The sequence below is a fragment of the Macrotis lagotis genome, chromosome 2 (genome assembly GCF_037893015.1).
Source record: "Macrotis lagotis isolate mMagLag1 chromosome 2, bilby.v1.9.chrom.fasta, whole genome shotgun sequence".
In the NCBI taxonomy this organism is placed as follows: Eukaryota; Metazoa; Chordata; class Mammalia; order Peramelemorphia; family Peramelidae; genus Macrotis; species Macrotis lagotis.
The window spans coordinates 241,453,235-241,481,037 of NC_133659.1; the positions used below are offsets into that span (position 1 = coordinate 241,453,235).

Sequence of the window (27,803 nt, forward strand, 5' to 3'; positions counted from 1 at the left end):
GTTTTGCCCCTCTAAATTTTGGCTGGAGTCATCATTTGCTGGTGTTTGGAGTTTGGGAGGGAAGAAGTTCCCAGGAAATGCTGTCTTCATGCTGTCATCTTGGCTCCACCCCCTTGGGTTTTTTAAAAATTTATTTTATTTATTTTGAATTTTACAATTTTTTTCCCTAATCTTGCTTCCCCCCGCCCCCACAGAAGGCAGTCTGTTAGTCTTTACATTGCTTCCAGGTATACATTGATCTAAGTTGAATGTGATGAGAGAGAAAGAGATCATATCCTTAAGGAAAAAAAATAAAAAAATAAGAGAGCAAAATTACATAATAAGATAACAGTTTAGTTTTTTTTTTTTAAATTAAAGGTTATAATAGTCTTTGGTTTTTGTTCAAACTCCACAGTTCTTTCTCTGGATATAGATGGTATTCTCCATGGCAGATATCCCAAAATTGTGCTCTGATGGAATGAGCAAGTCCTTTAAGGTTGATCATCAACCCCATGTTGCTGTTAGGATGTACAATGATTCTGTTCATATCACTTAGCATCAGTTGATGAAAATCCTTCCAGGCTTCCCTGAATTCCCATACCTCCTGGTTTCTAATAGAACAATAGTGTTCTATGACATACATATACCACAATTTATTAAACCATTCCCTAATTGATGGACATTCACTTAATTTCCAATTCTTTGCCACCACAAACAGGGCAGCTATGAATATTTTTGTACAAGTGATATTTTTACCCTTTTTCAATGTCTCTTCAGGGTATAGACCCAGTAGTGATATTGCTGGATCAAAGGATATGCACATTTTTGTTGCCCTTTGAGCATAATTCCAAATTGCTCTCCAGAAACGATGGATGAGTTCACAACTCCACCAACAATGTATTAATATCTCAGATTTCTGACATTCCTTCCAACATTGATCATTGTCCTTTCTCATCATATTAGCCAGTCTGAGAGGTGTGAGGTGGTGGCCCAGTGATGCTTTAATTTGCATTTCTCTAATAAGTAGTGATTTAGTAGAGCCATTTTTCATATGACTATGGATTGCTTTGATTTCCTCATCTGTAAATTGCCTTTGCATATCCTTTGACCATTTTTCAATTGTGGAATGGCTTGGTTTTTTTTTTAAATTTGACTCAGTTCTCTGTGTATTTTAGAAATGAAACTTTGTCAGAAGTACTAGTTGTAAAAATTGTTTCCAATGTACTACATTTCTTCTGATCTTGGTTCCAGTGCTTTTTCAAAAGCTTTTTAATTTAATGCAACTGAAATTATCTAGTTTCTTTTTAATGCTGTTCTCCATCTCTTCCTTGGTCATAAAATGCTTCCCTTTCCATAGATCTGACAAGGCAAACTATTCCTTGATCTCCTAATTTGTTTATAATATTATTTTTTATGTCTAAATCCATTTTGATCTTATCTTGGTATAGCTGTCCTTCATTATTTTTTTTTGCAAGGCAAATGGGGTTAAGTGGCTTGCCCAAGGCCACACAGCTAAGTAATTATTAAGTGTCTGAGACTGGATTTGAACCCAGGTACTCCTGACTCCAAGGCCGGTGCTTTATCCACTATGCCACCTAGCCGCCCCATGTCCTTCATTATTGAAGAAGACCAAATGACGTTATTATGTTTGAGTCAAATTACTTTGTGTCCTACTGTGGCTAATCAACCCAGTACAACTTGGAATACTCTACCACAGATTTGGCACAAATAGTTCATGTGAACACCTGGAGTGCTTTAAACTTAACGAATGTCATGTTTCCTTTGAGGTGCTTCAATTTTGCCTTCCTCATAGAGTGCAGCACCCTCACTAGTGAGGTGAGTCATGCTGGGCAGTCCTGTGCCAGTGTCTTCCATGCTGTACAATCAATTCTAAAGTTCTTAAGAAAGATCTTCAGGGTGTCCTGGTATTGCTTCTTCTGACCTCCTTGTGAGTGCTTGCCCTGTATGAGTTCTCCATAAAATGGTCTTTTTGGCAAGCACACTTCTGGCATTCTAACAATATGCCCAGCCCACTGTAGTTGCACTCTCTGTAGTAATGTGGAAATGCTAGTCCCAATTTAGCTTGAGAAAGAACCTCATTGTCTGCTATCTTCTTCCAGGTGATCTTCAGAATCTTCCTAAGACAATTTAAATGGAAGCAATTTAGTTTCCTGACATGGTGCTGGTAGACTGTCCAGGTTTTACAGGCATATAGCAATGAGGTCAGCACATTGCTTCTGTAGACTTTCAATTTGGTAGTTTAGTGTACTACCTCTTCTTTCCCACACTGGCAACCTTATTGTCAATGTGTACCTCTCTGGAAAGGACAGTACTCAAAACTTCTCCATTTGCTGTAATTTATGGTTCCACATATGAATGGTGTGGTGCTGGCTGTTTTCATTCTTAGTGAAGTTTGACATCATAGCTGAAAACATCATGCTAAAAAGCATGGGAGCAAGGACACATCCTTATTTCACTCTATTTATGACTGGGAAATCTTTAGAGCATCATCTACTATCCAAGCCCTTCATCATGAAATTGAAGTACAGTACTGATGAACTTCTCTGGGCAACCAAATTTTGACTTAATTTTCCATAAGCCCCACAACTGACAGTATCAAAGGTCTTGGTCAGATCTCCAAATGTTCTATATACTGTTCTGTTCCTGACATTTTTCCTGGAGTTGTTGGGCAGCAAACAACATATTGACACTATACTTTCTGAAGCCACACTGACTCTCAGGGATGTTACTAGCAATGACTAAAAAAGAAATACCCCTGTGATTGTCAAAGGACAATTTAGAGATGGACAACGTAGGCATTCTTGAATTCTTGGGGATAACCTTCTGGAAAATTTTAGTCAGCTTTTGGATGAGCAATGGACCTCCCATCTTGTAGCTCTCATCTGGAATAGAATCCGCATCAGGTGCTTTGTCCCTTGAAAGGAACTAATGGCATTCAAGACCTCTTCTTCAGCTGGAACTTCAGCTAGGTGTGGAATTGACTTCAACTTGAGGTAAATGGACAATGGCTTCTGCATTGACTGATGATGGTCTGTTAAGAACACTATGGAAGTGTTCAGCCCTTCTTTCTAAGGTCATTAGCACTGAGTAGTTGAGATGAACCATGGGTCTTTGGCCCATAAATAGCCTTCAAGGCATCATCAGAGCACTTTGGTTTATTACTCTCTGCACCAAACTGAATTTTATCTCCCTTCTTACTGAGGCAAGAGTCATGCATCTCTCTAAGCTTTGATTGTACTTTACTCTTGATGGAATTAAATGCTGCCTTCTTAGAAATTGTCCTGCTGGTAAATTATGTGCATAGAGCTCTCATTTTTCACTTAGCAGCTTCTGTATTTCTCCATCATTTTAATCAGTTTTGATATTTGCAAGTGTTCTGATGCTCTGAGTGTTCAAATGAGCATATGCAGTGCTGTACACCAGATCTATGAAAGCTGTCCACACATTTTCTGCTCCACTGTTACCAATATGTGTTGGCTCAGTTTTCCCTACAAGTTAGCAACAAATTGGTTCTGTTCAGTGATACTAATCTCTTGACAGTCATTTTGCCTTGGGGCTGCAGCTTTGGTTGAATGTGAATGTTTAGATTAGAGAGGAGTCTGTGATCAGTACAGCACTCTGTACCATACATTGCCTTTGTCACTCTCATAGCCTGTCTGTCTCTTCTCCTTGTAATCAATAGAATATTAGATGCCAATGTTTGCTATGGGAGTGCATCCAGGAAGTTTTATTACATTTAAATAAACAGAAGACTATTTATGATAAGGTTATGAGATGTGCAAATCTTCAGTAGTAGGTGACTGTTGCTGTTGCTCTTTCCACCTCCATTCCTCCCAAGGACTACCTGTCATGTTTGGTGATCTGAGGGTTATGACATTCGTCCTTTGTTCTCAAAGACGACCCTGACATCAGGGTCGTTTGATGCCATGCCATGCCATGCCATGCCATGCCATGAATGAGAGGGTGTTGTGCTGAGTTGTCAGTCTTGTTTTTTCTTGCAAAGCCATCTGGGTCCAATGGCCAGATATAAATCAGAACAACTGTAGCTGACCCTGGATGAGAGGCAGTCTGAGTGAAGTGACTTACCCAAGGTCACAGCTATTAAGTGGCAAGTGTCTGAGGCTGGATTCAAACTCCCATCCTTCTGACTCCAAGGCCAGTGCACTATCCATTGTACCACCTAGTTGCCCTAGTCGGAGCCTACTCTAGCATTAAATCACCCAGAATTATAAGCTTATCCTTTTTTGGGGTACATTAATGATGAGGGTCTCCAGGTCTTCATAAAATTTTTCTTTGACTTCATCAAGGTTTGTCATAGTGGAAACATAGGCACTGATGATGTTGGCATGGTGTTTTCCTGGAAGTGGCAATCTCATTGTTATAAGCCTGTTAACAGTTCACTCCTTTTGGTAGACATTCAAGAGCGCTGACTAGATTAGTTTTGATTGCAAAACCTATCCCAGCTTCATGAATTTCTCTTCACTCCAGAAAACTGAGTATCCTTCTCTGACTTCAGTTAGCTGACCTTCATGTACCAGCTTTGTTTCACTCAGGGCTGCTATTTGGATATGATACTTTCTGAGTTCTCTTGAAATAAAAGCTGTTACTCTTTCAAGTCTGTTGGATCTTGTGTTTATGAGTGTGCATGCATTTCATGCACTGATGGTGATGGAATGTTCTCTCTTTTTTATTTTTCAAGGCAGTGGGGTTAAGTGGCTTGACCAAGGCCACACAGCTAGGTAATTATTAAGTGTCTGAGGTTGGATTTGAACTCAGGTACTCCTGACTCCAGGGCTGGTGCTCTATCACCTAGCTGCCCCCTGAAATGTTCTTTGAAGAAGTTTTTGTAGATTTTTTTTTTGTCTCAACTGTACTGTGGGATCCTTCCCTGCTGTGGTAATCAGGTTAGGATTAGGTAAGCAGACAGTTTTTAGTCTACCTTTTTTAGCCCTTTCCTCCTCACATCAGGAGATAAGCAGTGCAGTCCTTAAAAGGGCTGTTCAGTCACCCAGGGGGCTGCTAAATCTTACTGCTGAATGGGGAAATGATGTAATGACCTGGGCCATCTTTGTGCAGGGTTGTGGCTGCAGCTCTCAGTGTATCTGTATCTGCTGTATCTGCTGTATCTGCCTGTTGCCATGGGACTTTGAAGTAGTATAGTTGATGTCTTTTGATGCATGAGTAAATTGGATTTAAGTGATGTAGAGTTGCATGAAGTCATCTATCTCACTCTCTTCCAAAGTCAACATGATCCAGCATGGCAAGACACAGTGAAGACAACTGGTGATGGTTCTAGATGCAGTGGTTAACTTTGGTGTCTTCGATGTCTAACCAAACTCCAAGCACTCCAAGCACTTGCTTCAGCTGTCTTCATGGTCATGGAATAAAGTGTTCTCTTCTACCCATTCCACCAGTAGAAGACCTCACATGCTTGGTGTAGACATTCCTCACAACTCATAAGAAAGCATTCCCAGTGACTCCATCCCCACTTAGAATTCTCCCTGGTTACAAAACAAATCCACCCACTGGCCCTATCTGATTTTGTTTGCCTCATTTTTTATGAATATAGTCCAAACCCTCTCTTTTGAGAAGTGGATCATCAATCCTTTGAAGGCACAAAAGTCTTTCCCAAGTTTCTCTGAATTTTTTGGTCACTTTTAACCCAGGGTACTCTTACTAGCTTCATATGGACCCAAGATCAATCCTAGTGGCCTCACTTCCCATCAAGGGAGTTATGTTCCCTTTCTTTGGTTCATTTATTCCATGGTCTTAAACCCCAAAATCTCAAATACAAAGTTTAAGTCCTTGCCTGATTCTGAATGGCAAATCATGCTCAAAATATTTATCAATGAGAACCAATAGTTTAATTTGAACAAGGTCAAATGTCTAATTCATACTAACCTTATCAAGGGTTGTGTGTGTGTGTGTGTGTGTGTGTGTGTGTGAGAGAGAGAGAGAGAGAGAGAGAGAGAGAGAGAGAGAGAGAACAGGAGAGAGAGAGAAATTCATCAGAGGTTCTCTTGATCAACTCTGCCTGAATTAACTACAAGTTAAATATTTGATATCCTAACAAATCTATTTCTGGAGTGCTTGGGAACATCATTTCCTCTTTTTGGTTAGCATAGCAAATGCTGTAATAGATATTTTTATATATATGGGACTTCCTCTGTTTTTGGTCTCCTTGGTATATCTGTGTAATAGTGATATCTCTGGATTAAGGGGTATATAGAGTTTGGTGACTTCTAGTAAACAAATTGTTTTCCACACTGGACAAATTTACACAGCCTCTCCAAATTTATCATTATTTTTTGTCACCTTTATCAGGATGAGAGAGGTAAAGTAAAATCTCCAAGATGTTTTAACTTGTATTTATTGTTATTATTTCAAATGTTCCTCATATGGTTATTGATAGTTTATATTTTGTCTTTTAAAAACTGCCTGAATTTTGATCTTATCTGTTTTTATTAATTCCCTATGTATCCTGAATAGCAGACCTTTGTTAGAGATATTGATGTGAAGATTTCTCCAAATCAATTTCAATTTCTTTTCCCATTCTAACTACGTTAATTTTGTTTGTGCAAAAGCTTCTAAATTTTATTTAATCATGATTTTTATATTTTATCTTTTTTGATCATATCTATCCCTTTGGTTAAAAATTCTCCCCTAGCAATAGTTGTGCAAGTTAATTCTCCTCTAATTTTTTTATTAAGTGATAACTTCAAGGGGCGGCTAGGTAGCGTAGTGGATAAAGCACCGACCCTGGAGTCAGGAGGACCTGAGTTCAAATCCAGCTGTGTGGCCTTGGGCAAGCCACTTAACCCCTGATTGCCTTGCAAAAAAAAAGCCTTAAAAAAAGATAACTTCATTTGTAGTTGAAGTATGTGGTGTAAGATTTAGTCTAACTCTAATTTCTGCCAAATTATTTTCCAGTTTTCACATGAGTTCTTGTAAAATGCAGAATTCTTATCCTAGTAATTTGTGATCTTGAGTTTAGGTTTACTCAAACTCTAAGCTACTATAATAGATTGCTTTTGGATAGGCTTGGCTAGTGTGATCTACTTTTCTATTTTTTTTTAAGGTGTTTGCAAGGCAATGGGGTTAAGTGGCTTGCCCAAGGCCACACAGTTATGTCTGAGGCTGAATTTGAACTCAGGTACTCCTGACTCCAGGGCCGGTGCTCTATCCACTGCACCACCTAGCCGCCTCCCTTACTTTTCTATTTTTTAAACAGTGTCAGTCTTTTATTTGAAATCAGCTTATGTGTAAAAAAAAAAACTTTTTCTTAATTACATGTAAAAATGATTTTTAATGTTTTTTAAAATTTTGAGCTCCAAATTCTCCCTTCCCTACCTTTCAGTTGAGAAGGCAAGTAATTTTATATAGGTTATTCATGTGCAATCATGTAAAACATAATTCCATATTAGCCATGTTCAAAAGAAAAAAAAAACAAAAATAAAGTTTAATAAAGTCTGCATTCAGACTCATCAGTTTTTCTCTGAAGGTGGATAGCATTTTTCAGAACTGTTCCTTCAGAACTGTTTTGGATCATTGAATTGCTTAGAATAGTTAAATCATTCAAGCTGATCATCATACAATGCAATACATCTTACAATACAAAATTACTGGGAATACTGTTCCAATTCTGCTCACTTCACTTTGCTCACTTCATGTAAGTCTTTTCAGGTTTTTCTATAAGCATCCAGTTCATTATTATTTGGCACAATAACATTCCATCACAATGATATACCAATTTGTTCAGTCATTCCTAACTGATAGGCATCCTCTAAATTCTTTGCTTCCACAAACAGTGCTATGAATATTTTTGTATCTCTTTTACTTTTCTTCTTTTTTTAAAATTTCTAGGATACAAGCCCAGTAGTGGTATTGCTGGATTAGAAGGTATACACAGTTTGATAGTCCTTTGGGTATAGTTCCAAATTGCTCTCCAGAATGGTTGGATCTGTTCATAATTTCACAAAAAGTGCAATAGTGTCCCAGTTTTCCCATATCATCTCCAACATTTATCATTTTTCTTTTCTGTCGAATTGACCAATCTGATAGGTATAAAATGGTACCTCAGAATTGTTTTAGTTTACATTTCTCTAAGAGTGATTTTAGAGCAAGTTTTTATATAACCATATAAGACTTGATATCTTCTTTTGAAAATTGCTATTGGGGCAGCTAGGTGGCACAGTGGATAGAACACCTGAGTTCAAATCCAGCTTCAGACACTTAATAATTACCTAGCTGCATTGTCTTGCAAAAACTAAAAAAAAAAACAAAACTAAAAAAAATTGCCTATTGATTTCCTTTGACTATCAATTGGGGAATGACTTATAAATTTAACTCAATTCTCTATTTGAGAACTGAGACCATTATCAGAAGAAACTTGCTATAATTTTTTTTCCAGTTTTCTGCTTTCCTTTTAATCCAATGCCAAGTATTTTTTATCATTGCTCTTTTATATGGCAATTTATGGGATATAACAATTCTAGGACTTCTTTAACTGAAGCACAGTTGTTACTGTTTTCTGATATGTGTTTGGGATGGTGGGAAACAAAGATAGCATGAAATTATAAAGGCATGTTCAAACTAAAGTGTAATTTCTACCTGATAAACAGAGAATAATGTTTTAGAAATATTTATGTCCTACACTATTGCACTGATCCAGCCATTCTGAAGAGTAATTTATAACTATGCCCAAAGAGCTATAAAGGTCTGCTTTACCCTTTGATCCAGCAATACCATTCCTAAGTCTGTATCCTAAAGAGATCATAAAAAAGAGGAAGACTCACATGTACAAAAATATTAATTAGTAGATTTTCTTTTATTTGGAAATCTGAACAAATAATGGTATATGGATGTGATAGAGTAATATTGTTCTGTAGGAAATCATGGGTGGGCAGACTTCAGAAAAGCCTAGAAAGACTTGCATGAACTAAACTGAGTGAAGTGAACAGAATCAGAAAAACATCATCCACACTAACAGCATCACTGAAAGATGGTCAACTATGATGATACACTCCTCCTAGCAGTACAGTGATCAAGGACAATCCTAAAAGACTTGTGATGGGAAATGCCATCTGTATCCAGAGGAAAATACTATGGATTCTGATTGTGGACCAAAGCAAGGTATGTTCACTTTTTAAAACTTCCTTTGATATTTCTCTTTCTCATTTTCCCCTTTTGTTCTAATTTTCTTTTCACAATATAAGTAATATAGAAATATGTTAAACAAGATGGTATAACATCAGATTATTCACTGCCATGAGGAGGAGGGGGTAGGGAAGGGAGGGTGGTAAAAAATGTGGAATTCAAAAACTTACAAAAAGATGAATGTTGAATACTAATCTTTGCGTGTACTTGCAAAAAATAAAATAACTTTAAAAAAGAAAAAAATTGATGTCCTGAGAATGAAAGAATGAGAAAGACTGGAAAGAAGACAACCAATTATTTCAGCAAACTTGGCATAAGGTAGAAGTGGGTGTAGACTCAAGAGTTAGTTATGGGGAATAGAAAGGGACAAATGTGAAATGATATCATGAAATTTACCAAGATTGGATTAAAAAACTGGATTAAAAATGATGACTATGTGACCCAGATTTCCCCAAACATCAATTTTGAAAAATGAATTAACTTTTGATAAGTAATGTTCTTGCCGGATCATGTATATTACTTTTTGGTTAAGATAGATATCACAATAGAGATGTGACTTTTCCTCCTATTTTTACCCAACTTCTTTCCCTCTTTTTCAACTTCCTCGAAACCACTTCTGTTTGTATCCTTAGAGCTTGACTAAATGCTAAATGTTTATCATTGCTAGGTTTTATTTTCCTTAACCCTGGCCTCTGGACGTTAGTAATGCTTCCACAAGGGGATAAACCACACGGCCTGAGGTCTCGTTTCCTTCTAAGATTTATGATGCTATAGAATCCTTTTCCCCTCTCCTTTGTTCCCCTTCACTTCCCCATCTCTGTCCTTTTGCCTCCCTTTGTCTCCTGATGTCTCTGCCCATCTCTCATGTGTCTCATCCCCTTCCCTTGCCCTGGTTTTTTCCTTCCTCTGCTTCCTTATCTCTCCTTCCTCGCGTCATCTTTTGCCCGTCTCTGGTCTCCCCCTGCCTGTTTTGCCTTCCTCTTTATTTTTCCCTGTCCCCCTTTTCTTTCTTTTCTTCTTGAATCTTTCAGCCTCCCCCTTTCCCTCCTCTCCGCAGTTAGGGCTGAAGGGGGCGGGGTTGTGATGGAGGAAAGCGGCGGGGTCAGCGCGGAGATGGGGCTGGGTCCTGGCTGCGGGCCCCGCGCCGCGCTCTCAGTGCAGCCGCCAACCCTTCATTTTTAAGAGACGACTCCGGGGCCGAGCCCCGCCGTCCCGCAGGGTCTTCCGGACCCCGCCCGCTCGAGCCCTATTAAACCGCGGCTCGCGCGGCTCGCGGGCGCCGCTCGCGATGGGCCGCTACCGGGTCCGCGTGGCCACGGGCGGCTCCGCCTTCGCGGGCTCCAACAACCAGGTGCAGCTGTGGCTGGTCGGAGAGCTCGCGGAGGAGGCGCTGGAGCTGCGGCTGCGACCCTCGCGGGGAAAGGTCTGGGGCGCGGGGCTGCCTGGAGCCGGAGGGGCTAGGGTCAGGCGCCCGGGCGGAGCTTCGGGGCGGCCTTTTCCAACGTCGCCCTCCTACGGCGGTCCCCAAACCAAACCCACAGTGGACCACCACGGGCCGCGGGCCCTGCCCCGGGGGGCGCGGGGCTTCCGGTCTCCCAGATTCGGGGTGCGCCCGGGCGACCCCAGCCTCGGGGCAGTCGGAGCAGGGCGGGGGCCGCGTCTCCCCTGGAAGCCCCGGCCGGGGTCTCCGGCCCCCCGCCCTTGGGGCTTTGCCGCAGCCCCGAGAACCCAGTTGCCTTCCTGGCCCCCTTCCCTTTTTACGTTTCCCTCGAGGCCCCCCCCCACTCCCCGCGCGGCGGGCGCGCCGACCTCCCCCGCCTCCTCCCCTTCAGGTAGAGGAATTCAGCGTGGACGTTAAGAAGATCCTGGGGCCCCTCCTGTTCGTGAAGGTGTGCAAGCGCCGCCTCCTCACGGAGGACAGCTGGTTTTGTGAAGGCGTCACCGTGCAGGGCCCCGGGGACAGCGGCCTGGAAGCCGCCTTCCCGTGCTACCGCTGGGTGCGGAGCGGGGGCCCCGTGCACCTCCCCGAAGGCACCGGTGAGGCCGCCCGCTCCGCGGCTGCGCCTTTACACCGCCACCGTAGCTTCTCCCTTCCCACGACACTTGTCTCCTTTTTCTGTCTCGGGAGTGGTCGGCTCGCTTTGCTTTATCCCTCTCTTACCTTAATCACTGAACGGGCCTGGGAAGACCTGGCAGTCCCCCACTGCATCCAGGGCTACCCCCCCCCCCCCCAGTCTTCCTGATCCCTCTCTGGCCACCGGACCCAAATGGAGAAGGTGAGGCTGGTGACTTGGCACAGCCTCCCTCACTTAATTCTAACTCACTTGGCACTTGTGGTGGCATCACCTCCCTGATGTCAAGGTCTCCTTCGAGAAGAAAGGACAAAACAACAATAAAGTTTCCCACTCTAGACCTGCCTTTTACTGCTCTCAGACTTTCCTGCGAGGCTGCCCTCAACACCTGCTCTTATCTTTTTGCCACGATGCATTTCGGACCTTTTTCTGTGGATTGAGACCACTTGCAGTAAGATGAAAGCTATTTTGCCACCTTAGAACTTTCTCTGCATCTCCCCTTTGCTTCTAGCACACTCTGTATTTTAAAATCCAGTGGACTGCAAACTTCTCAAACGCAGAGACTATCTCTTCTTTCACTTCCATCGCCAAGCAAAATGTTTCTTCATCTAGTAGGCATTTAAGAGAAATTGAATCCTATTGGGAAGAGATGAAGAGTTGTTGAGAGCAATAATAGAGATGGAACCGTGTGTGGGTGGACAGGGGGAGAGGGGAAAAAGGAGACAGGAGAGTGCTGGGGAGGAAGCTGGGTCAAGACACAGATTTTAAATAAAGGCCTTCTTTTGTCCTCTAAGCCCGGACAGTCAAGGATGATCCCCAAGGATTCTTCAAGGCATACAGGGAGGAAGAGCTGAAGGAGAGAAAGAAGCAATACAGGTGAAAAAGGGCAGGCTCTTCAACTGTGATGCTTAAAACCTCACCTTCCCTTCAGGGGACCTCCTACTTTCAGTCCTGAATTTTCTTCTCCAACTTCCCACTCACCCACCTCACCCAAGACACTTTGAGCCTGTCAATGAGCTCAGATCCTTCCCTATTCTGATTTCTCATTGCTGACCAGTCACTACTATTCTGGACTAAGCCTCAATCCTAACCCATTTGATCCTAACCACTCAGTTAGCCAAACTGTTCCAAGCCTTAACCCTTGAACCTTCATCTCAACCACCATAGTTGGCACTCCTGGAAGGACAATGTAATCCGGACAGTTTCTGGGGCTACTCTATCTGATCTTCCTTTGGATGAGAGGTTTCATGAGGAAAAGAGAATTGACTTTGAATGCTCCCTGGCCAAGGGGTGAGTGAATTGAAATTATAGTTTTCCAGGTTGGGAGAAAACTGGGTTCTGATGCCCTCAATCTCAGGAACAGGAGATACTGTCTTTTCTTGACCCCTTCCCTCAACTTCTTTTTTCTCCCTTCTCACCTTTCCCTTAACCCTCTTTCTCCACCCCTACCCCCCCCCCCCCCACCCTCACTCGCAGGCTTAAAGACCTTGCTATCAAGGATACTTTAAACATCCTGAGTTCCTGGAAGAGCCTAGAAGATTTCAACCGAATTTTCTGGTCTGGTCAGAGTAGGCTGGCAGGTCAGTGACACCTACCACTTCCTTAAGGACCTCACATCATCATCAACATCATCTTCATTATCATCATCATCTTAATTTACCAAACATTTTTACATGAATTATTTCAATTGATCCTTAAAACAAGTTTGTGAAGTGAACAGTATTCTTGTTAATCAAATGATTAGTTTTCAACTGTAAGTGATGGCCCCAGAGACATGATGTGTCTTGCTCACAATAAAAAAAGTGACCATTACACAGTCACAGGATTGACTTCCTTACTCTAAATCCAATGTTCTTTTTATTATGTCAGCCTGACTGAAAATTCTTTCTCAAAGAATTGACACTATTTATACTTAAATTTTGAGGGCCTAGATTTAAACATATATCTAGTGATAAAAATCCCAGTGCTCATTCTAATTATCTCAAATTCTTGTCCATTTTGGGAGCCTATAGAGGGAAAGTGAGTTCCTTGCTTAAGTTGCAACACCAATAAATGGTATACCTAGGATCTTTTTTTTTTTTTAGGTTTTTTGCAAGGCAAATGGGGTTAAGTGGCTTGCCCAAGGCCACACAGCTAGGTAATTATTGAGGTTCTGAGATGGTATTTGAACCCAGGTACTCCTGACTCCAGGGCTAGTGCTTTATCCACTGCACCACCTAGCCGCCCCAACTGGGATCTTCTGATTGCAAATTCATGCTCCCCATCCCCTCAGAAACTGGGCTGTGAATCATCTCTCCATTTCTCCACAGAGAAAGTTCGGGATTCCTGGAAGGAGGATGCATTCTTTGGGTACCAGTTCCTGAATGGTGCTAATCCTATGATCTTGAGACGATCTACTGAACTCCCATCCCGACTAAAGCTGCCTCCTGGCTCAGAGGAGCTTCAAGCAGAGCTAGAAAGACATCTCCAAGTACATACCTTCTTTTATCATACCTTTTTTTTTTTTATAACTAGTCTATGATTTTTCACTCCCTGCTATGAAATAAAAAGGGAAAGCCTGGGCTTCTTGGATTCCAGTTAGTAAAACCTTTAAACTAAGTGAAGCAAATGACTTGAAGGTGATAGTGAATGGACTCTTTCATGTTACTCTTATAAACAAGATAAAAGGAGAGAGGGCTGGAAAATAGAACAGGTCAGGTGAGTTTGGAAATACTTGAATAGCTGGACCCAAAGAATAGTTTTTTTTTAATTAATTAATTTTTTCCAACTACATACAAAATAGTCTTCTACATTCATTTTTGTAAGATTTTGAGTTCCACATTTTCCTTTCTCCCTCCCTTCCCTTTTTACATCAGTAATCTGATATAAGTTATACATGTATAACTATGTTAAACATATTTCTTAGTCATATTGTGGAAGAAGCGGAAAAGGGAAAAACAAAACAAATTTTAAAAATTGAAAATTATATGCTTTGTTTTTTTTCCTCTGGATGTAGATAATATTTTCCATCACAAGTCCTTTAGAACTATCTTTGATTATTGTACTGATTGAAAAGAGCTAAGTCTGTCATACTTGTTCATCATACAATGCTGCTCCTAGTTCTAACCACTTTATTCAGCATCAGTTCATGTAAGTCTTTCCAGGCTTTTCTGAAAGTCTGCCCACTTGTGAGTACTACTTCAGTACTACTCTGTCACATTCATATCCCACAATTTGTTCAGCCACTTCCCAACCTATGACAACCCCTCAATTTCTTTGCTATTACAAAAAAATCTGCTAGAAATATTTTTGTACATGTGAGTTTTTTTCCTTCTTTTTTATGATTTCTTTGGGATACAGACCTAGTAGTGGTATTTTTGAGTCAAAGGTTATGCCCAGTTTTATTGCCCTTTGGGCATAGTTCCAAATTACTCTCCAGAAAGGCTAGATCAGTTCACAACTCCACCAATAGTGCATTAGTGTCCTAGTTTTCCAATATCTTCTCCAACACTGATCATTTTCTCTTTTTGAGATCAATCTGATAGATATGAGGTGGTACCTCAGAGTTGTTTTAATTTGCATTTCTCTAATCCCAAAGAATAGTTGTTAAATTAAAATTAACTCAAAATGAAGTCTCCAGTGGAGTATCCCCAAGGATCTTTCTTTGACCCTGTGATATTTAACAGTTTCACCTATTACTTAGTTGAAGCCACTGATAGCATGCTTCTCTAATCGGCATAGGGTACTCCATTTCCTGTCTTCTTGACTTGGCTGAGGTGACCACCCCTTTAGGATGCCTCTTTACCATTGCCTTTAATATTACCCTCTTTGCCATTGCCTCTTAGGATCCCCAGTTTCCTTCAAGGCTCCAAGCTCAAGTAATACCTTCAACATGAAGCCTTTCCTGATGCTTGCAAATATTAGAATTCCTCTGTCCTCACATTTGTGTTTGTGTCTATGTGTGTGACACACACATATATACATATAATAATACACACACATATATAAAAATGTATCTTTAAATTTATGCAGTTAAATTTATTTATAAGTTTCTTGAAGACAGGAATTATTTCACTATTGTTCACCTTGTTCTAGCAAAGTGCCTGAAACATAGTAGTAATACAATGCTCAGTGATTGGTAATTAAAGCTGTTGTGACAGCAACCAGAAGAAACTAATTCACTCTTAGATTGTATTAAGCAAGTGTTTTAGAACATTTAACTGGACTCTCTTCTGCTCAGGTTATTCATCTGAACTATTCTGTTGAGTTCTGAGTGCCATGCTTTAAGGAGGAAATTGCTAAACTGGAAAGGATACAGAGTTGGACAGCCAGTTTGATAATGTGTCTGAAGATCATGCCATTTAAAGACTGAACTCCAGGAATGTTTAGCTTGAGGGAGAGAGATATGTTTGGTATCTTCAGACATTTGAATACAGGAGTTTCAAGGAGGTGTTAGATTTGTTCTGATACTCACCAAGGGGCAAAACAAGGAGTAATGAATGATGTGGCAGAGAGGCAGATTTATGCCCAATGTAAGGAAGAAAAAAAATCCTAATAAATGGAGATATCTCTTTTTTTATTTTTAGTTTTTTTGGTTAAGGCAATGGGGTTAAGTGGCTTGCCCAAGGCCACACAGCTAGGTAATTATTAAGCGTCTGAGGCCGGATTTGAACTCAGGTACTCCTGACTCCAGGGCCAGTGCTCTATCCACTGCCACCTAGCCACCCATAAATGGAGATATCTCAACATGGAATGGGCCACCATGGAAAAGTAGTGGTTTTTCCTCACTTAAAGTCTTGAAATCTATAAATGACCACTTTTAGGGAGGTTTTAAAGAGTGAGATTATAGGCTGCCTAAGACAGTCTTTTGGGTCCCTTCTGATGCTAAGATCATATATTATATATATATATATATATATATATATATATATATATATTATGCACACACACACATCTGAAGAATAGAGCAGAGGAAACAGAAATGGAGATACATCAAGAGTCAGTGGAAATTAGGGCAGGAGGAACTATGGATCTGGTCTGTAAAAAATCTGCAGTTCATGGCTACAGTCCTTGTAATTGGCCCTGAGGGGACCTAGAAGAAGAAGATAAGCCCATTTTTGATGGGGGGGGGGTATCCCCCATTCACTGATACTCGGGGTAAAAGGATCAAATATAGAGCACAAACTAGGGTCTTGGTAACTGCAAGTAGAAACTGGGATTATGTTTGAAATGAGAGACTGGGTTTTCAGGAGGGAGAGTAGATCAGAGGGCTCCATAAAGCAGAACTAGAAGATTCCAGTACTCGCTTTTAACCTCCACCTTACCATCTTCTCTTCTCTACCACTTACAGATAGGCTCACTTTTTGAAGCTGATTTCTCTCTCCTGAATGGGATTCAGAGCAATGTAATTCTCTGTTGCCAGCAATACTTGGCAGCTCCTCTAGTCATGCTGAAGTTGGATCCAGATGGGAATCTGATGCCCATAGCCATCCAAGTAAGAAGACCCAGACCTTCTTTCATTGAGACAGAAAGCAAATCTCCCATCCTACTCTGTTATCATTTCAATTTGCATAGATCAATAGAATATAAAAAAGATCTTTTCAATCTCAGTTTCATAGGATCATAGATTCAGAGTTGGAGATGCCCTTTTAGATCATCTGGTTCAACCCTTTCATTTTGCAGATAAAGATATTGAGTGGTAGAAGCTAGATTCAAACTCAGATGCTCTCTTTTCATTTCTACTGTGTCAATTCTTCTTATAAGCAGAGGGGGAAAAAGCCAGGAGAAAAGAAGAAAATAGGGATAAGGAATAGATCTGTGATTTCACTAATATAGTGATATCCTTGGCAAAGAAACTCCTTCTATTCATAAAAGTGAGCACCTCTCTGAAAATTTTAGTTAGAGGGTGAGAGCGACTAAATTAGTTAAATGACTTGCCCAGCATGAACTCAACTAAACTCAACCTTCCTGGCTTTGAGGCCAATTCTCTATTAGCTACACCATCCTGTCTTTGAGCACCACCAGTGCTTTTAAAAAGGCAGGGAGATGTAGAATCAAGGGCACATGGGAAAGATTTATTTAGATCTCCTCCTCTGGAGGAAAAATTCTTTCTCTAGAAAAGGAGGGTTAGAGTTGAGGATAGGCAAAGATAAAAAGAGATTTTCAGATAAATGAATAACTGCCCAACCGACTGGCCTTGATGTTCACCCTAAATTGGGAAAGTAGATCAAGGAAGGGATGGGAGACTTGAGAAGGGAAAAATATGTAATAGCCAGCATGAAAAATGCCTTAAACAATCCACAAGAGCTAACTAAAACAACTGCTAAATAGAGAGAAAGGCTTTGATGAAGTTAGATCCCATGTGACTGCATTCTCCTAGCCACATACACACAAAGGCCACTTATTCCCTGTTTTCCTCTAACCTCACCACTTTAGGGCTTTCAGAATATTCCTTTTGTTCCAGATTCAGTTACCTTCCTCAAGCTCACCAACACCACCAGTGTTCCTGCCCTCTGATCCCCCCATGGCATGGCTCCTTGCCAAAGCCTGGGTCAGGAGCTCAGACTTCCAACTTCACCAGCTACAGTACCACCTCCTGAGAGGACATCTGATGGCTGAGGTGATCTCAGTGGCCACTATGAGATGCCTCCCAACACTGCATCCCATCTTCAAGGTATCTCACCTTCATGCAACTCTCAGGAGATACTGCCCAGTTTTACACAGTTAGGTGGAAAGAGTGAGCATTCACTATACATTATATGTAAGCATCTTTATAAGGAGATTCATTTAATGTTTTCAAAGAAGCAACTGGAGATTACTATCTGAACCTTATGGGTTTTGTTGTTGTTTTCTGCTTTGTTTTGAATACTATTTATCATTTCATTAGTAGAGGGTAGTCTCTGAAATGAAGGCCCACACAGCACAGCAGATTTCTGATATGTGTCTCTCTTTTTTGGTTGGCTTCTGATCCCTCTTTTCTACCAGCTCCCTCCAAAAACTGTAGCACTGGCATCAGAGAAAGACTGATGCTGATTGAAAGGCCTGGGTAGTGAGTGGCAGCTGCCCTACCAGACCCAGACCCAATTGTCCAGGGGTTTCAGCTTCTGCAGAAGGGAGGTCAAGGAGACAGTGTGAATCATGGGTCCTGTTGGTTTTCTTCTCTCTCCCTACCTTCTCCCTCCCTTCTGACCCCACCTCCCTATCTCCATGTCCTGGGGGATGGGGATAATGGTGGTGATGGAAAGAGATGAAGGCAGAGCAAGGGCCAAGATTACTGTGAGAGAACAATAATAGAGGAAGCAGCAATGGCTATGCTGCAGGACCTGGTGGGCTGATAGGAGGTGAAAATCAATCAACAAATAATAATTGCCTACATTGTTCCAAGCATTGTGCTGGCACTAGGAATATAAATACAGAAATGAAACAATCCTTGTCTGTGGAGACAATATGTACATATGTTTTTTAAATTTATTTTTATTAAAGATATTATTTGAGTTTTACAATCCCCCCCCCCCCCACGGAAAGCAATCTGTCAGTCTTTAGTTTGTTTCCATGTTGTACCTTGATCCAAATTGAGTGTGATGAGAGAGAAATCATATCCTTAAGGAAGAGACAAGAAGTCTAAGAGGTAACAAGATCAGACAATAAGATATCTGTTTTTTTCCTAAATTAAAGGGAATAGTCCTTGAACTTTGTTCAAACTCCACATCTCCTTATCTGGATACAGATGGTACTCTCCTTTGCAGACAGCCCAAAATTGCTCTCGCTTGTTGCACTGATGGAATGAGCAAGTCCTTCAAGGTTGATCATCACTCCCATGTTGCTGTTAGATATACAGTGTTTTTCTGGTTCTGCTCATCTCACTCAGCATCAGTTCATGTAAATCCCTCCAGACTTCCCTGAAATCCCGTCCCTCCTAGTTTCTAATAGAACAATAGTGTTCCATGACATACATATACCACAGTTTGCTAAGCCATTCCCCAATTGAAGGACATTTACTTGATTTCCAATTCTTTGCCACCACAAACAGGGCTGCTATAAATATTTTTTTGTACATATAATTTTATACAATAAGGTACAAAATAATTTGGAGATAACACTAGCAGATGGTGGGGGGTAATCAGGAAAGGTTTCATGCTCAAGGTAGTACTCAAGCTAAAGATTGCATGAACCAAGGGGTGTTGGCTCAAACATGCTTTAACCCATAGATGCAACGTTTAAAAAAATGTGGAGACCACTGCTGTGAGGAAGCTCTGGAGAAAGCAAGGTGCAGATAAATACCAATTGTCTCACTTGTAATCTTTCCCAGGGTTCCCTGAGGCACTGAGAGCTTAGGACTTGCCTAGAGTCTCACAATCAGGACCAATCAGAGGGAGGGCTCAGCCCTATCTCTGGGATGGAATCTCTATCCACAATGTGATGCTACATCTTATAGAAATAAATGAACAATAAATGTTTTAAGGCACTCTGCACAATTAGAAGGAACCATGAAAACAGAAAATAAACATAGGCTTCTTTCTCTGGGAAGTCTTATACCTCTTCATTCTTCATTTAGAAGTGAGGAAGCTGAGGCCAGAGAAGGAAGCCTGTTTTTTGAGGAAATTGGACTAAATGTTTTCTGCATCACTTATAACTTTAATATTCTAATGTTTTTGATTATATAATTCCAGTGGAGACTTTGCCTACAAAAGGTAGGGGAGTGGGGGAGAGAGGAAATAAACAAACAACAGAGGGTAGAATTAGGTAGAGTTTTTTCACCTGATTCTAGGGATACATTCAAATGAAATAGACATGTTTTAAATAAGCTTGAAAGTCTGGACAAAAAAGATTTATTGAAAATAATCAAAAGTGACCATACTAAGAAACTTAGATTCCTTTATTCTTGAGTGATCTTGTTCATCTTATCACAAATTACTTCTCCTTAGTACTCCTTTTCAGAAAGACCACAGTTCTGTCAGCCTGTTACTTCTCTGGGATCTAAACATCCATTCCTCTCTCTTCTCCATTAACATGTACCCTTTATACATAAATAGATCCTGATCCCTCATCTTCGGTACACATTGGAGATCAACATTAGAGCCCGGACAGGGCTTGTCTCTGATGGGGGAGTATTTGACCAGGTATGAGGATGAATGGGGAATTATCTGATCAGGTAAGAGGGGGAAAAGGGCAAGTTGTGGGAGAAAAACAAGTCTTTTTTTCCTCCATTTTTTCTTTGCAAACTGGAGATTTGCTTTAAATCCTGAAGTGTGAATTCAGGGAAATATATGCAGAAGTTATATTAAGGATTCAGTCTATACTTTGGGGATATAATGGGAAAACTTCAAAGAGGGCTGATATTTTTCTGAATTCCAGTGTTCAATGAATTAAGGGATGTTCCCCCAATCTCACTGACTCTGCTCTAGTTCATACCCTTTCCAGATTTCTTTCCTTCTAATTGATCTCAAGATTCCTTCTTGTTTGAATTTGAATCTTATGTAATTTTCTAATGGTTTAAAGACCCCCTAAACTTAGTTTAATCAATAATTTCCTTCTGATTTATCACTCCTTGCCTCAGGCTCATCCCTACCCTTTCCTCAGGTAGTAAGTACTGGAGGTGGAGGACATGTCACTGTACTCCAGAAAGCAGGGAATTCTCTGACCTATAGATCACTGTGTCCACCCCATGACTTGGCTGATCGAAAGCTGCTAGGGGTGCCATCTTGCTATTATGCTCATGATGCCCTCCGGCTCTGGGAGATCATCAAAAGGTAAACCTTTCTGATTGAAGATAAGGAGCCAAGGAGGGATGAATAGGAATGTATTTGTGGGAAGAGTGGTTAGGGTTTGGAACTATCCCTTTCCTCTACCCATAATTAACATCTCGTTCGTGGCTATATTCTTCCTTGGTGGGCAGGTATGTGGAGGGGATAGTCCATCTCTACTATCCAGAGGATGAGGCTGTGGGAAATGATCCTGAGCTACAGGCTTGGTGCAAAGAAATTACTGAGATTGGACTTCATGGAGCTCAGGACCGTGGTAAAACATATAATCTTCCCTAAGTCCTACCTCCTCCCTATGACCTACCTCCCCCATCTCCTCCCCTTAGGAACTCTCTTTGTCACCCCATCAATTCCTAACTACCTACCTCATATTTCTTCAGTCAGATATCTCCTTCAACCTATCTACTAGTCTAGGAAAATTCAACTATAATTCAATTCTACTATAATTCAACATTGTTGATTCTGTGTGCTCAGCTTTCCTTCTAGTCTCATTCTCACATTGCTCCTGGAAAAACCATTGTTTTGAGAATATGGACCTTTGTGACAAGGTAATTACATGTCCTCAATTCAATGCAACAAACATTAAACACTGGATGTAGGGCATAGAATAGAAAAGATAAAAAATTTAAATGATCTCTACCTAAAAGGAGCTTATAGTCTACAAGGAAGGATATGAATTATGAACAGATAAGAAGGGAGAGTGATAAGAATAAAGAAATCACAGAATTTGAGTTGAAAGGGACTTTAGATGAAATTTAATCCAACCTTTATTCAAAAGGAATCCCCACTCTATCTCATCCAACAAATGGTCACACTCATTCAACTTCTGGACAGCTCTAATTGTTAGGAAAGAATTTTTTTTCCCCTTGCCAATTTTGTATCATCCTCAGTTCTGATCCCTGGGACCAAACAAGGTAACCCTCCCTCTACATGACAGATCCTTTTTTTTTTTTTTTAAGGTTTTTGCAAGGCAAATTGGGTTAAGTGGCTTGCCCAAAGCCACACAGTTAGGCAATTATTAAGTGTCTGAAGCTGGATTTGAACTCAGATACTCCTGACTCCAGGCCAGTGCTCTATCCACTGCACCACCTAGCCACCCAAAGAGATCCTTGTTCAACTCAGGTTCATAGAAAATGGACTGAAGGCCTTTCACCATCCTTGTTGCTTTCTCCCTAATACTTTCCAATTTATCAATATACTTCTTAAATGGTGGATGCTTTAGGAAGGAGAGCCAGGCAAGTTGTTCTAGAAGATTTGTACTTTTAGGTATTTTATCCTTTCTCCTGGGAGGCAGCTGCAGGAGATTAGTTGGAATAGTGGACTTCAGAACCAGAAAGACTTGGATTCCTGACCCTGGGCAAGTCATTTCTCTTCTCACTGCCCCAGATAACTAAAACTATACCTAGAAGAGTAGGAGATCTGCAATAAAAGAGGAAGCTTTCCTTACTATATCTCACTATATCAATGAAATGACAGGGTCAGGCCGATTATTTTCTTTATTTTGTTTGTAAGCCCTTTGGGGGCAGGCACACTTGCTTCATAGCTTGATTATTTGCCAGCTCCTCTAAATCATTCCTCAGCTATCTCATCTTTTTCAGCCCAGGTTCTATATAATTCCGCTGACAGAGCCCAGGCTCTGACAGGTTCTACTTGTTGAGGAAGGCTTCCAGTATTAAATAAGTGTCATAGGAGATCCAGCCTAAGTAGCTATTTGGGCTGCTGAACAGTGATTTTTTTTTATCTTTTCTTTCTTTTTTTGAACAGTGAATTTTTTTGACCAGGTCAATTCTTGAAAACCATCTATTAAGTTACAAGGCAGCTACAAGCTACAATGCTGAAGAGTCTATTCACACAGATGAAATTACAAAGATTTAAATATTGAAATAACCAGCCCCTAGTACCTAATGTATCAAAGATAGAGAACAGAAAAGGATCTGAATTAATATTTATTGAATGAATGATAATCACCAAAAGACTAGATCTGTCCCCTTCCCAGATGTTTCATTAAAGCATACCCCACCCACATCAATTCTGTCCAAGTTTCTCTAAACCTAAAGAGGTTTGTGACTGCCACAACTCCACCCACTCTCCTCTTCCTTTTTTTTCATTCCTTCTAGGTTTCCCCACCTCCTTCCATTCCAGGGATGATCTCTGTTTCTTTGTGACCATGTGCATCTTCACTTGTACTGGTCAGCACTCCTCTGTTCACCAAGGACAGGTACACTTACTCTATTACGAAGCCAGTCTGGGAAAAAAGGGATGAGTCTGGATTTGCTTGTGGGTCGAGATGGGGCTAGAGTGGGGTTGGACAGGAAACTGAGAGACCATCTGCCTGGTTCTCTCAGTGACTTGAGTCTTCCCTGTGTTTCCTCCTTCTAGCTGGACTGGTATGCCTGGGTTCCTAATGCACCATGCACTATGCGTAAGCCCCCACCCAATACAAAGGATGTGACACTGGAGATGGTGATGGCCACTCTGCCCAACGTCCACCAGGCATCCCTCCAGATGTCTTTAACATGGCAGCTGGGTAGAGCTCAACCAAACATGGTGAGGGGTACAGGTTAAAGTTGGGGTGTAGTAACTGGACCTCAACTTGGGTTGAAGTTGTTGCAGTAACAAAAAATACTAGATTGGGAGAAGATCTGGGCTTGACTCTCAATTCTGACATGACCTTTATGACCTCAGTCTCTCTGAATCTGAATCTCTTCTATAAAATGGGGGAATTGAGAAGGGAATTGGATTACAAGCAGCCTTCGGAACAGTTCCTTCTAAACTCTAAATCTATGATCCCATTAGAGTTACTTGAGGATCTCTTCTTTGGTCTTTGGGCTGAAACATTTTGTTTTGCTTGACTCAGATTTCCCTGGGACAGCACAAAGAAGAGTACTTCTCAGAATCTGGACCCAAGGCTGTGCTGAGTCGTTTTAGGGAAGATTTGGCCATCTTAGAACAGGAGATCATAGAGAGGAATGCTAAGCTGGACCTACCCTATGAATACCTGCAGCCAAGCCGAGTGGAGAACAGTGTCACCATCTGAGCCCTCCTGCCCCTCCCAACCAGCTTTCTCAAGTTCACCAGCATCACTTTGACACCTTTACTTAAGTCCTAGCCCTCTCTGAGCATTCCCTCTCTCATTTCTGAGCTCTCTCATTTCTGAGCCCTTTCCTTAAAGCCCTCAGGTTGGAGGGAAAGATAAATAAAGCTTTTGCAGCACTGAAATGAATACTAGACTTGAGTCAGGAGGATGGAATCTAACAACTATTTACTAGTTCTCTGATTTTAGATGAGTCATTTTGTTCTCTCTGGGTCTCAGTCATCTCTTCTGTAAAAATGGAAATATTGCAACTTATAGAAGGATTGTGAGGAAAGCACTAGATAAATCTTAAAACTAGAATTATGTAGAATATTATTGAGAACATAGTCTGAACTAGACTGTGGGAAGCTAGGTCATGCAGCAGATATAATATCAAGTCTGGAGTCAGGAGGACCTGAGTTCAAATGTTGCCTCAGACATTTTACACTTAGAAGCTGTGTGACCTTGGCCAAATCTCTTAACCCTGATTGCCTCACATCCAGGTGTCCATATGTAGCCACTGGACCCAGATGGCTCCAGAGGGGAAAGTGAGGCTGGTGACTTAGCACAGCTCCCCTCCACTCAAATCCAATTCCCTTGCTTGTCATGACAAGCCTGATCTGACATCTTGGTCTTTTTTCAAGAATGAGGAACAAAACTTTATCGGTCTGAACTAGAAAGGTGATTAGAAATATTGTCCTATCATGAAAGGTTTCATTTTAAGGAAAAGAAAGTAGAAAGAAGTCACTTAGTTACATCAAAGCTTTGTTTTTTTCCTCCCTCCCTTACAGTCTATCCCACAGCTAAAGGACTACCATTTTGCACACGTGTGTGTGTGTGTGTGTGTGTGTGTGTGTGTATGTGTATGTGTCTGTCTGTCTTTGTCAGTGTGTCCAGGTATGCATGTAAAATTATACTTATGCATGCTTCAGTTCTTTCTCTGGAGGTGGATAGCACTTCCTTCATAGGCCCTTTGTAGTTGATCTGAATATTTATAATAATTAGAAAAAGTCATTTATAGTTGTTTTTTTAATGCTATTTTATTTTTCCAATTACATGCAAAGATGGGTTTTTTTAAGTTTTTTTTTTTTTTGCAAGGCAATGGGGTTAAGTGGCTTGCCCAAGGCCACACAGCTAGGTAATTATTAAGTGTCTGAGACCGGATTTGAACCCAGGTACTTCTGGGTTCTTTATCCACTACGCCACCTAGCTGCCCAAAGATAGTTTTTAATATTCATTTCTTTAGACTTTTGAGTTCCATAATTTTCTTCATACTTCACTTCTCCCCTTCCTTCCCATGACAGTGAGAAATCTGATATAGGTTATACATATACAAATATGTTTAACATATTTCCATACTGGGCAGCTAGGTGGCGCAGTAGATAGAGCACTGGCCCTGGAGTCAGGAGTACCTGAGTTCAAATCTTACCTCATACACTTACTAATTACCTAGCTGTGTGGCCTTGGGCAAGCCACTTAACCCCACTGCCTTGCAAAAACCTAAAAAAAATTAAAAGAAAAACATTTCCATATTAATCAAGTTGTGAAAGAAGAATCAGGACTATAGGGGAAAAAAAAGGAAAAATAACAAAATAAGTTTTAAAAAGTGAAAATAGTATGTTTTGGTCACATTCAGATGCTATAGTTTTTTTCTCTGTGTGTTGTGGATGGCATTTTCTAACACAAGTCTTTTGAAATTTTTCATGATTACCACTGAGAGGAACTAAGTCTATCATAATTGATCATCACATTTTGTTGCTGTTAATGTTTACAATGTTTTCCTTGTTCTGCTCACTTAGCATCAATTCGTGTAAGTCTTTCCAGGTTTTTCTGAAGTCTGCCCACTTATAATTTCTTACAGTACAATATTATTCCATATTCATATATCATTCATATACCATAACTTGTTCAGCTATTCCCCAATTAATTGGCAACCCCTCAACTTCTAAGTCTTTGCTATTGCAAAAAAAACCACTATATTTTTGTACATGTGAGTCTTTTCCCCCTTTTTATGATTTTTTTTTTTGGATACAGACCTAATAGTGGTATTGCACAGTTTATTGCTCTTGGGGCATAGTTGCAAATTCCCCTCCAGAATGGTTGGATCAATTCACAATTCCACAAATAGTGCATGAGTGTTCTAGTTTTTCCACATCCCTTCCAACATTGTTCATTTTCCTTTTTAGTTATTTTAGCCAAATGTGAAGTGTTGTTTTAATTTGCATTTCTTTAATCAATAATGATTTAGAACATTTGTTCATATAACTATAGATAACTTTAATTTCCTCATCTGAAAAGTGTCTTTCTAAAAATAAACCTGCTCATCATTAATTACAGCATGGCAGTATTCCATTATGACCACTGACCACATCTTGTTTAGCCAGGCCCCACTTAATGGGTAGCCCTACAATTTCCAATTCTTCTACTAAGAGACTTGAGTCTGCCTTGACGAGACTTACAGGACAGCAGTGGGCAGACTTTGAGCAACTTTCCAATTACTCTTTTTTTTTTAAGGTTTTTGCAAAGCAGATGGGGTTAAGTGGCTTGCCCAAGGCCACACAGCTAGGTAATTATTAAGTGTCTGAGACCAGATTTGAACCCAGGTACTCCTGACTCCAGGGCTGATGCTTTATCCACTATATGCCACCTAGTTGCCCCCAAATTACTCTTTTCAAAACAGCCAGCTTCTCTCATCATAACTTCTCAGGCTCACCTGGATCCCTGAACACCCAATCTGAAAATCTCAGACTTCTCCCTGAAGCATGCTCTATAGGGTTTGAGAGTTCACTCCTCAAGGCTTTAGGCTGATGGGAAGGGACAGAGACATACAACTTTTGGTAAACTGAAATGAACATTAGACTTGAGTTGGCTGACAGCCACACTAGCTGTGTGACTTTATTTAGGCTAATGGGAATAATTACAGGAAGGTTGTGAGGAAACCTTAAAAACTTTAGAATTATGTGAGTTATGTTATAAAACATAGTATGTCTGAGCTGAAAGGAGGATTAGAAATCATGTCCTAAGAGGAACATCTTTATCTTTAAGATAAATGCTTATAGAAGTCACTTAGATTAATTCTGGAAATTAACCCTGAAAAGGAAAAGAGGAACACAGGCTACTTATTTTCTGGCACTTGGCCCAATGTAGATGAGAGGGCAACAACAATATTTGTGCCCCCAAACCACAAGCAAAACCACTTTCTTGTCTCCAAAATGCCCCAAGGCTTTTATTTCCCACCCAGATAGTCCATCTACCCAACTCCAGAAAATCCCCAGAAGATTCTTCCCAGCCCATTGAGACCTAGGTGGAGAAAGGAGAAGCTCTTAAAATCTGAGAAGGGTGGGGACTGTGAAGTAATATAGAAAGTTATGGGGAGAGCTCCTCCATTAAAAAGGTTTGAGGCTGTGCCAAGGAAGTTTGAGAGAGTGTACAGGCTCAAGTACTTAATTTGCCTTTAATTTTTTCAAAGCAGGCAGTTTTCCCCAGAAGTGATGGTTTACCAGAAAAGGTGACTCAGTTCAGGCTTCCATCCTGAGGGTGTCCAGGGCATCTGAGAGTTGGGGGAGCTCAAATGCCTGGTGTGCAAGCTCCAGACTCGGGAGCTATGGATAGTTTTACCGTAAACATGATCAGTTAACGCAGTATGAGACCAAAAGGATAACATGGTAGCTAGAAGGGCTAAGGTGATTTTAGGCCAAGGAAGAAAAGCAGAGTAACCAGAACCAAGCAGATGAAAGTCCTTCTATATACTGTGTTCCTATT

General features: G+C 40.7%; 1 protein-coding gene across 3 annotated transcripts; it reads left to right on the top strand.

Annotated features, from left to right (window-relative positions):
* Positions 1–8,897: 8,897 nt before the first annotated feature.
* Positions 8,898–26,067, top strand: LOC141514526 (polyunsaturated fatty acid lipoxygenase ALOX15-like). Of its 3 annotated transcripts, none has more exons than XM_074225430.1 (14): positions 8,898–9,132; positions 10,989–11,193; positions 12,023–12,104; positions 12,396–12,518; positions 12,705–12,808; positions 13,538–13,698; positions 16,558–16,701; positions 17,671–17,880; positions 20,240–20,326; positions 20,787–20,956; positions 21,103–21,224; positions 23,086–23,186; positions 23,348–23,515; positions 23,826–26,067. In XM_074225430.1, exons 1-14 carry the CDS (start codon positions 9,070–9,072, stop codon positions 24,003–24,005), a joined length of 1,920 nt encoding a protein of 639 aa, XP_074081531.1. In that variant the 5' UTR covers positions 8,898–9,069; the 3' UTR covers positions 24,006–26,067. The 3 variants fall into 3 exon arrangements, with proteins under 3 accessions (XP_074081531.1, XP_074081532.1, XP_074081530.1); XM_074225429.1 differs by lacking the exon at positions 8,898–9,132 and adding an exon at positions 10,430–10,579; XM_074225431.1 differs by lacking the exon at positions 10,989–11,193 and having other exon boundaries at positions 9,027–9,132.
* Positions 26,068–27,803: the final 1,736 nt, after the last annotated feature.

Excerpts from the sequence above, each read along its gene's own strand:
- LOC141514526 (XM_074225429.1), top strand. The coding sequence starts at position 10,445 with ATGGGCCGCTACCGGGTCCGCGTGGCCACGGGCGGCTCCGCCTTCGCG. Across the intron at positions 12,519-12,704 it reads GAATGCTCCCTGGCCAAGGG|GCTTAAAGACCTTGCTATCA; the intron begins GTGAGTGAATTG and ends CCTCACTCGCAG. Across the intron at positions 23,187-23,347 it reads CCTCTGTTCACCAAGGACAG|CTGGACTGGTATGCCTGGGT; the intron begins GTACACTTACTC and ends TCCTCCTTCTAG.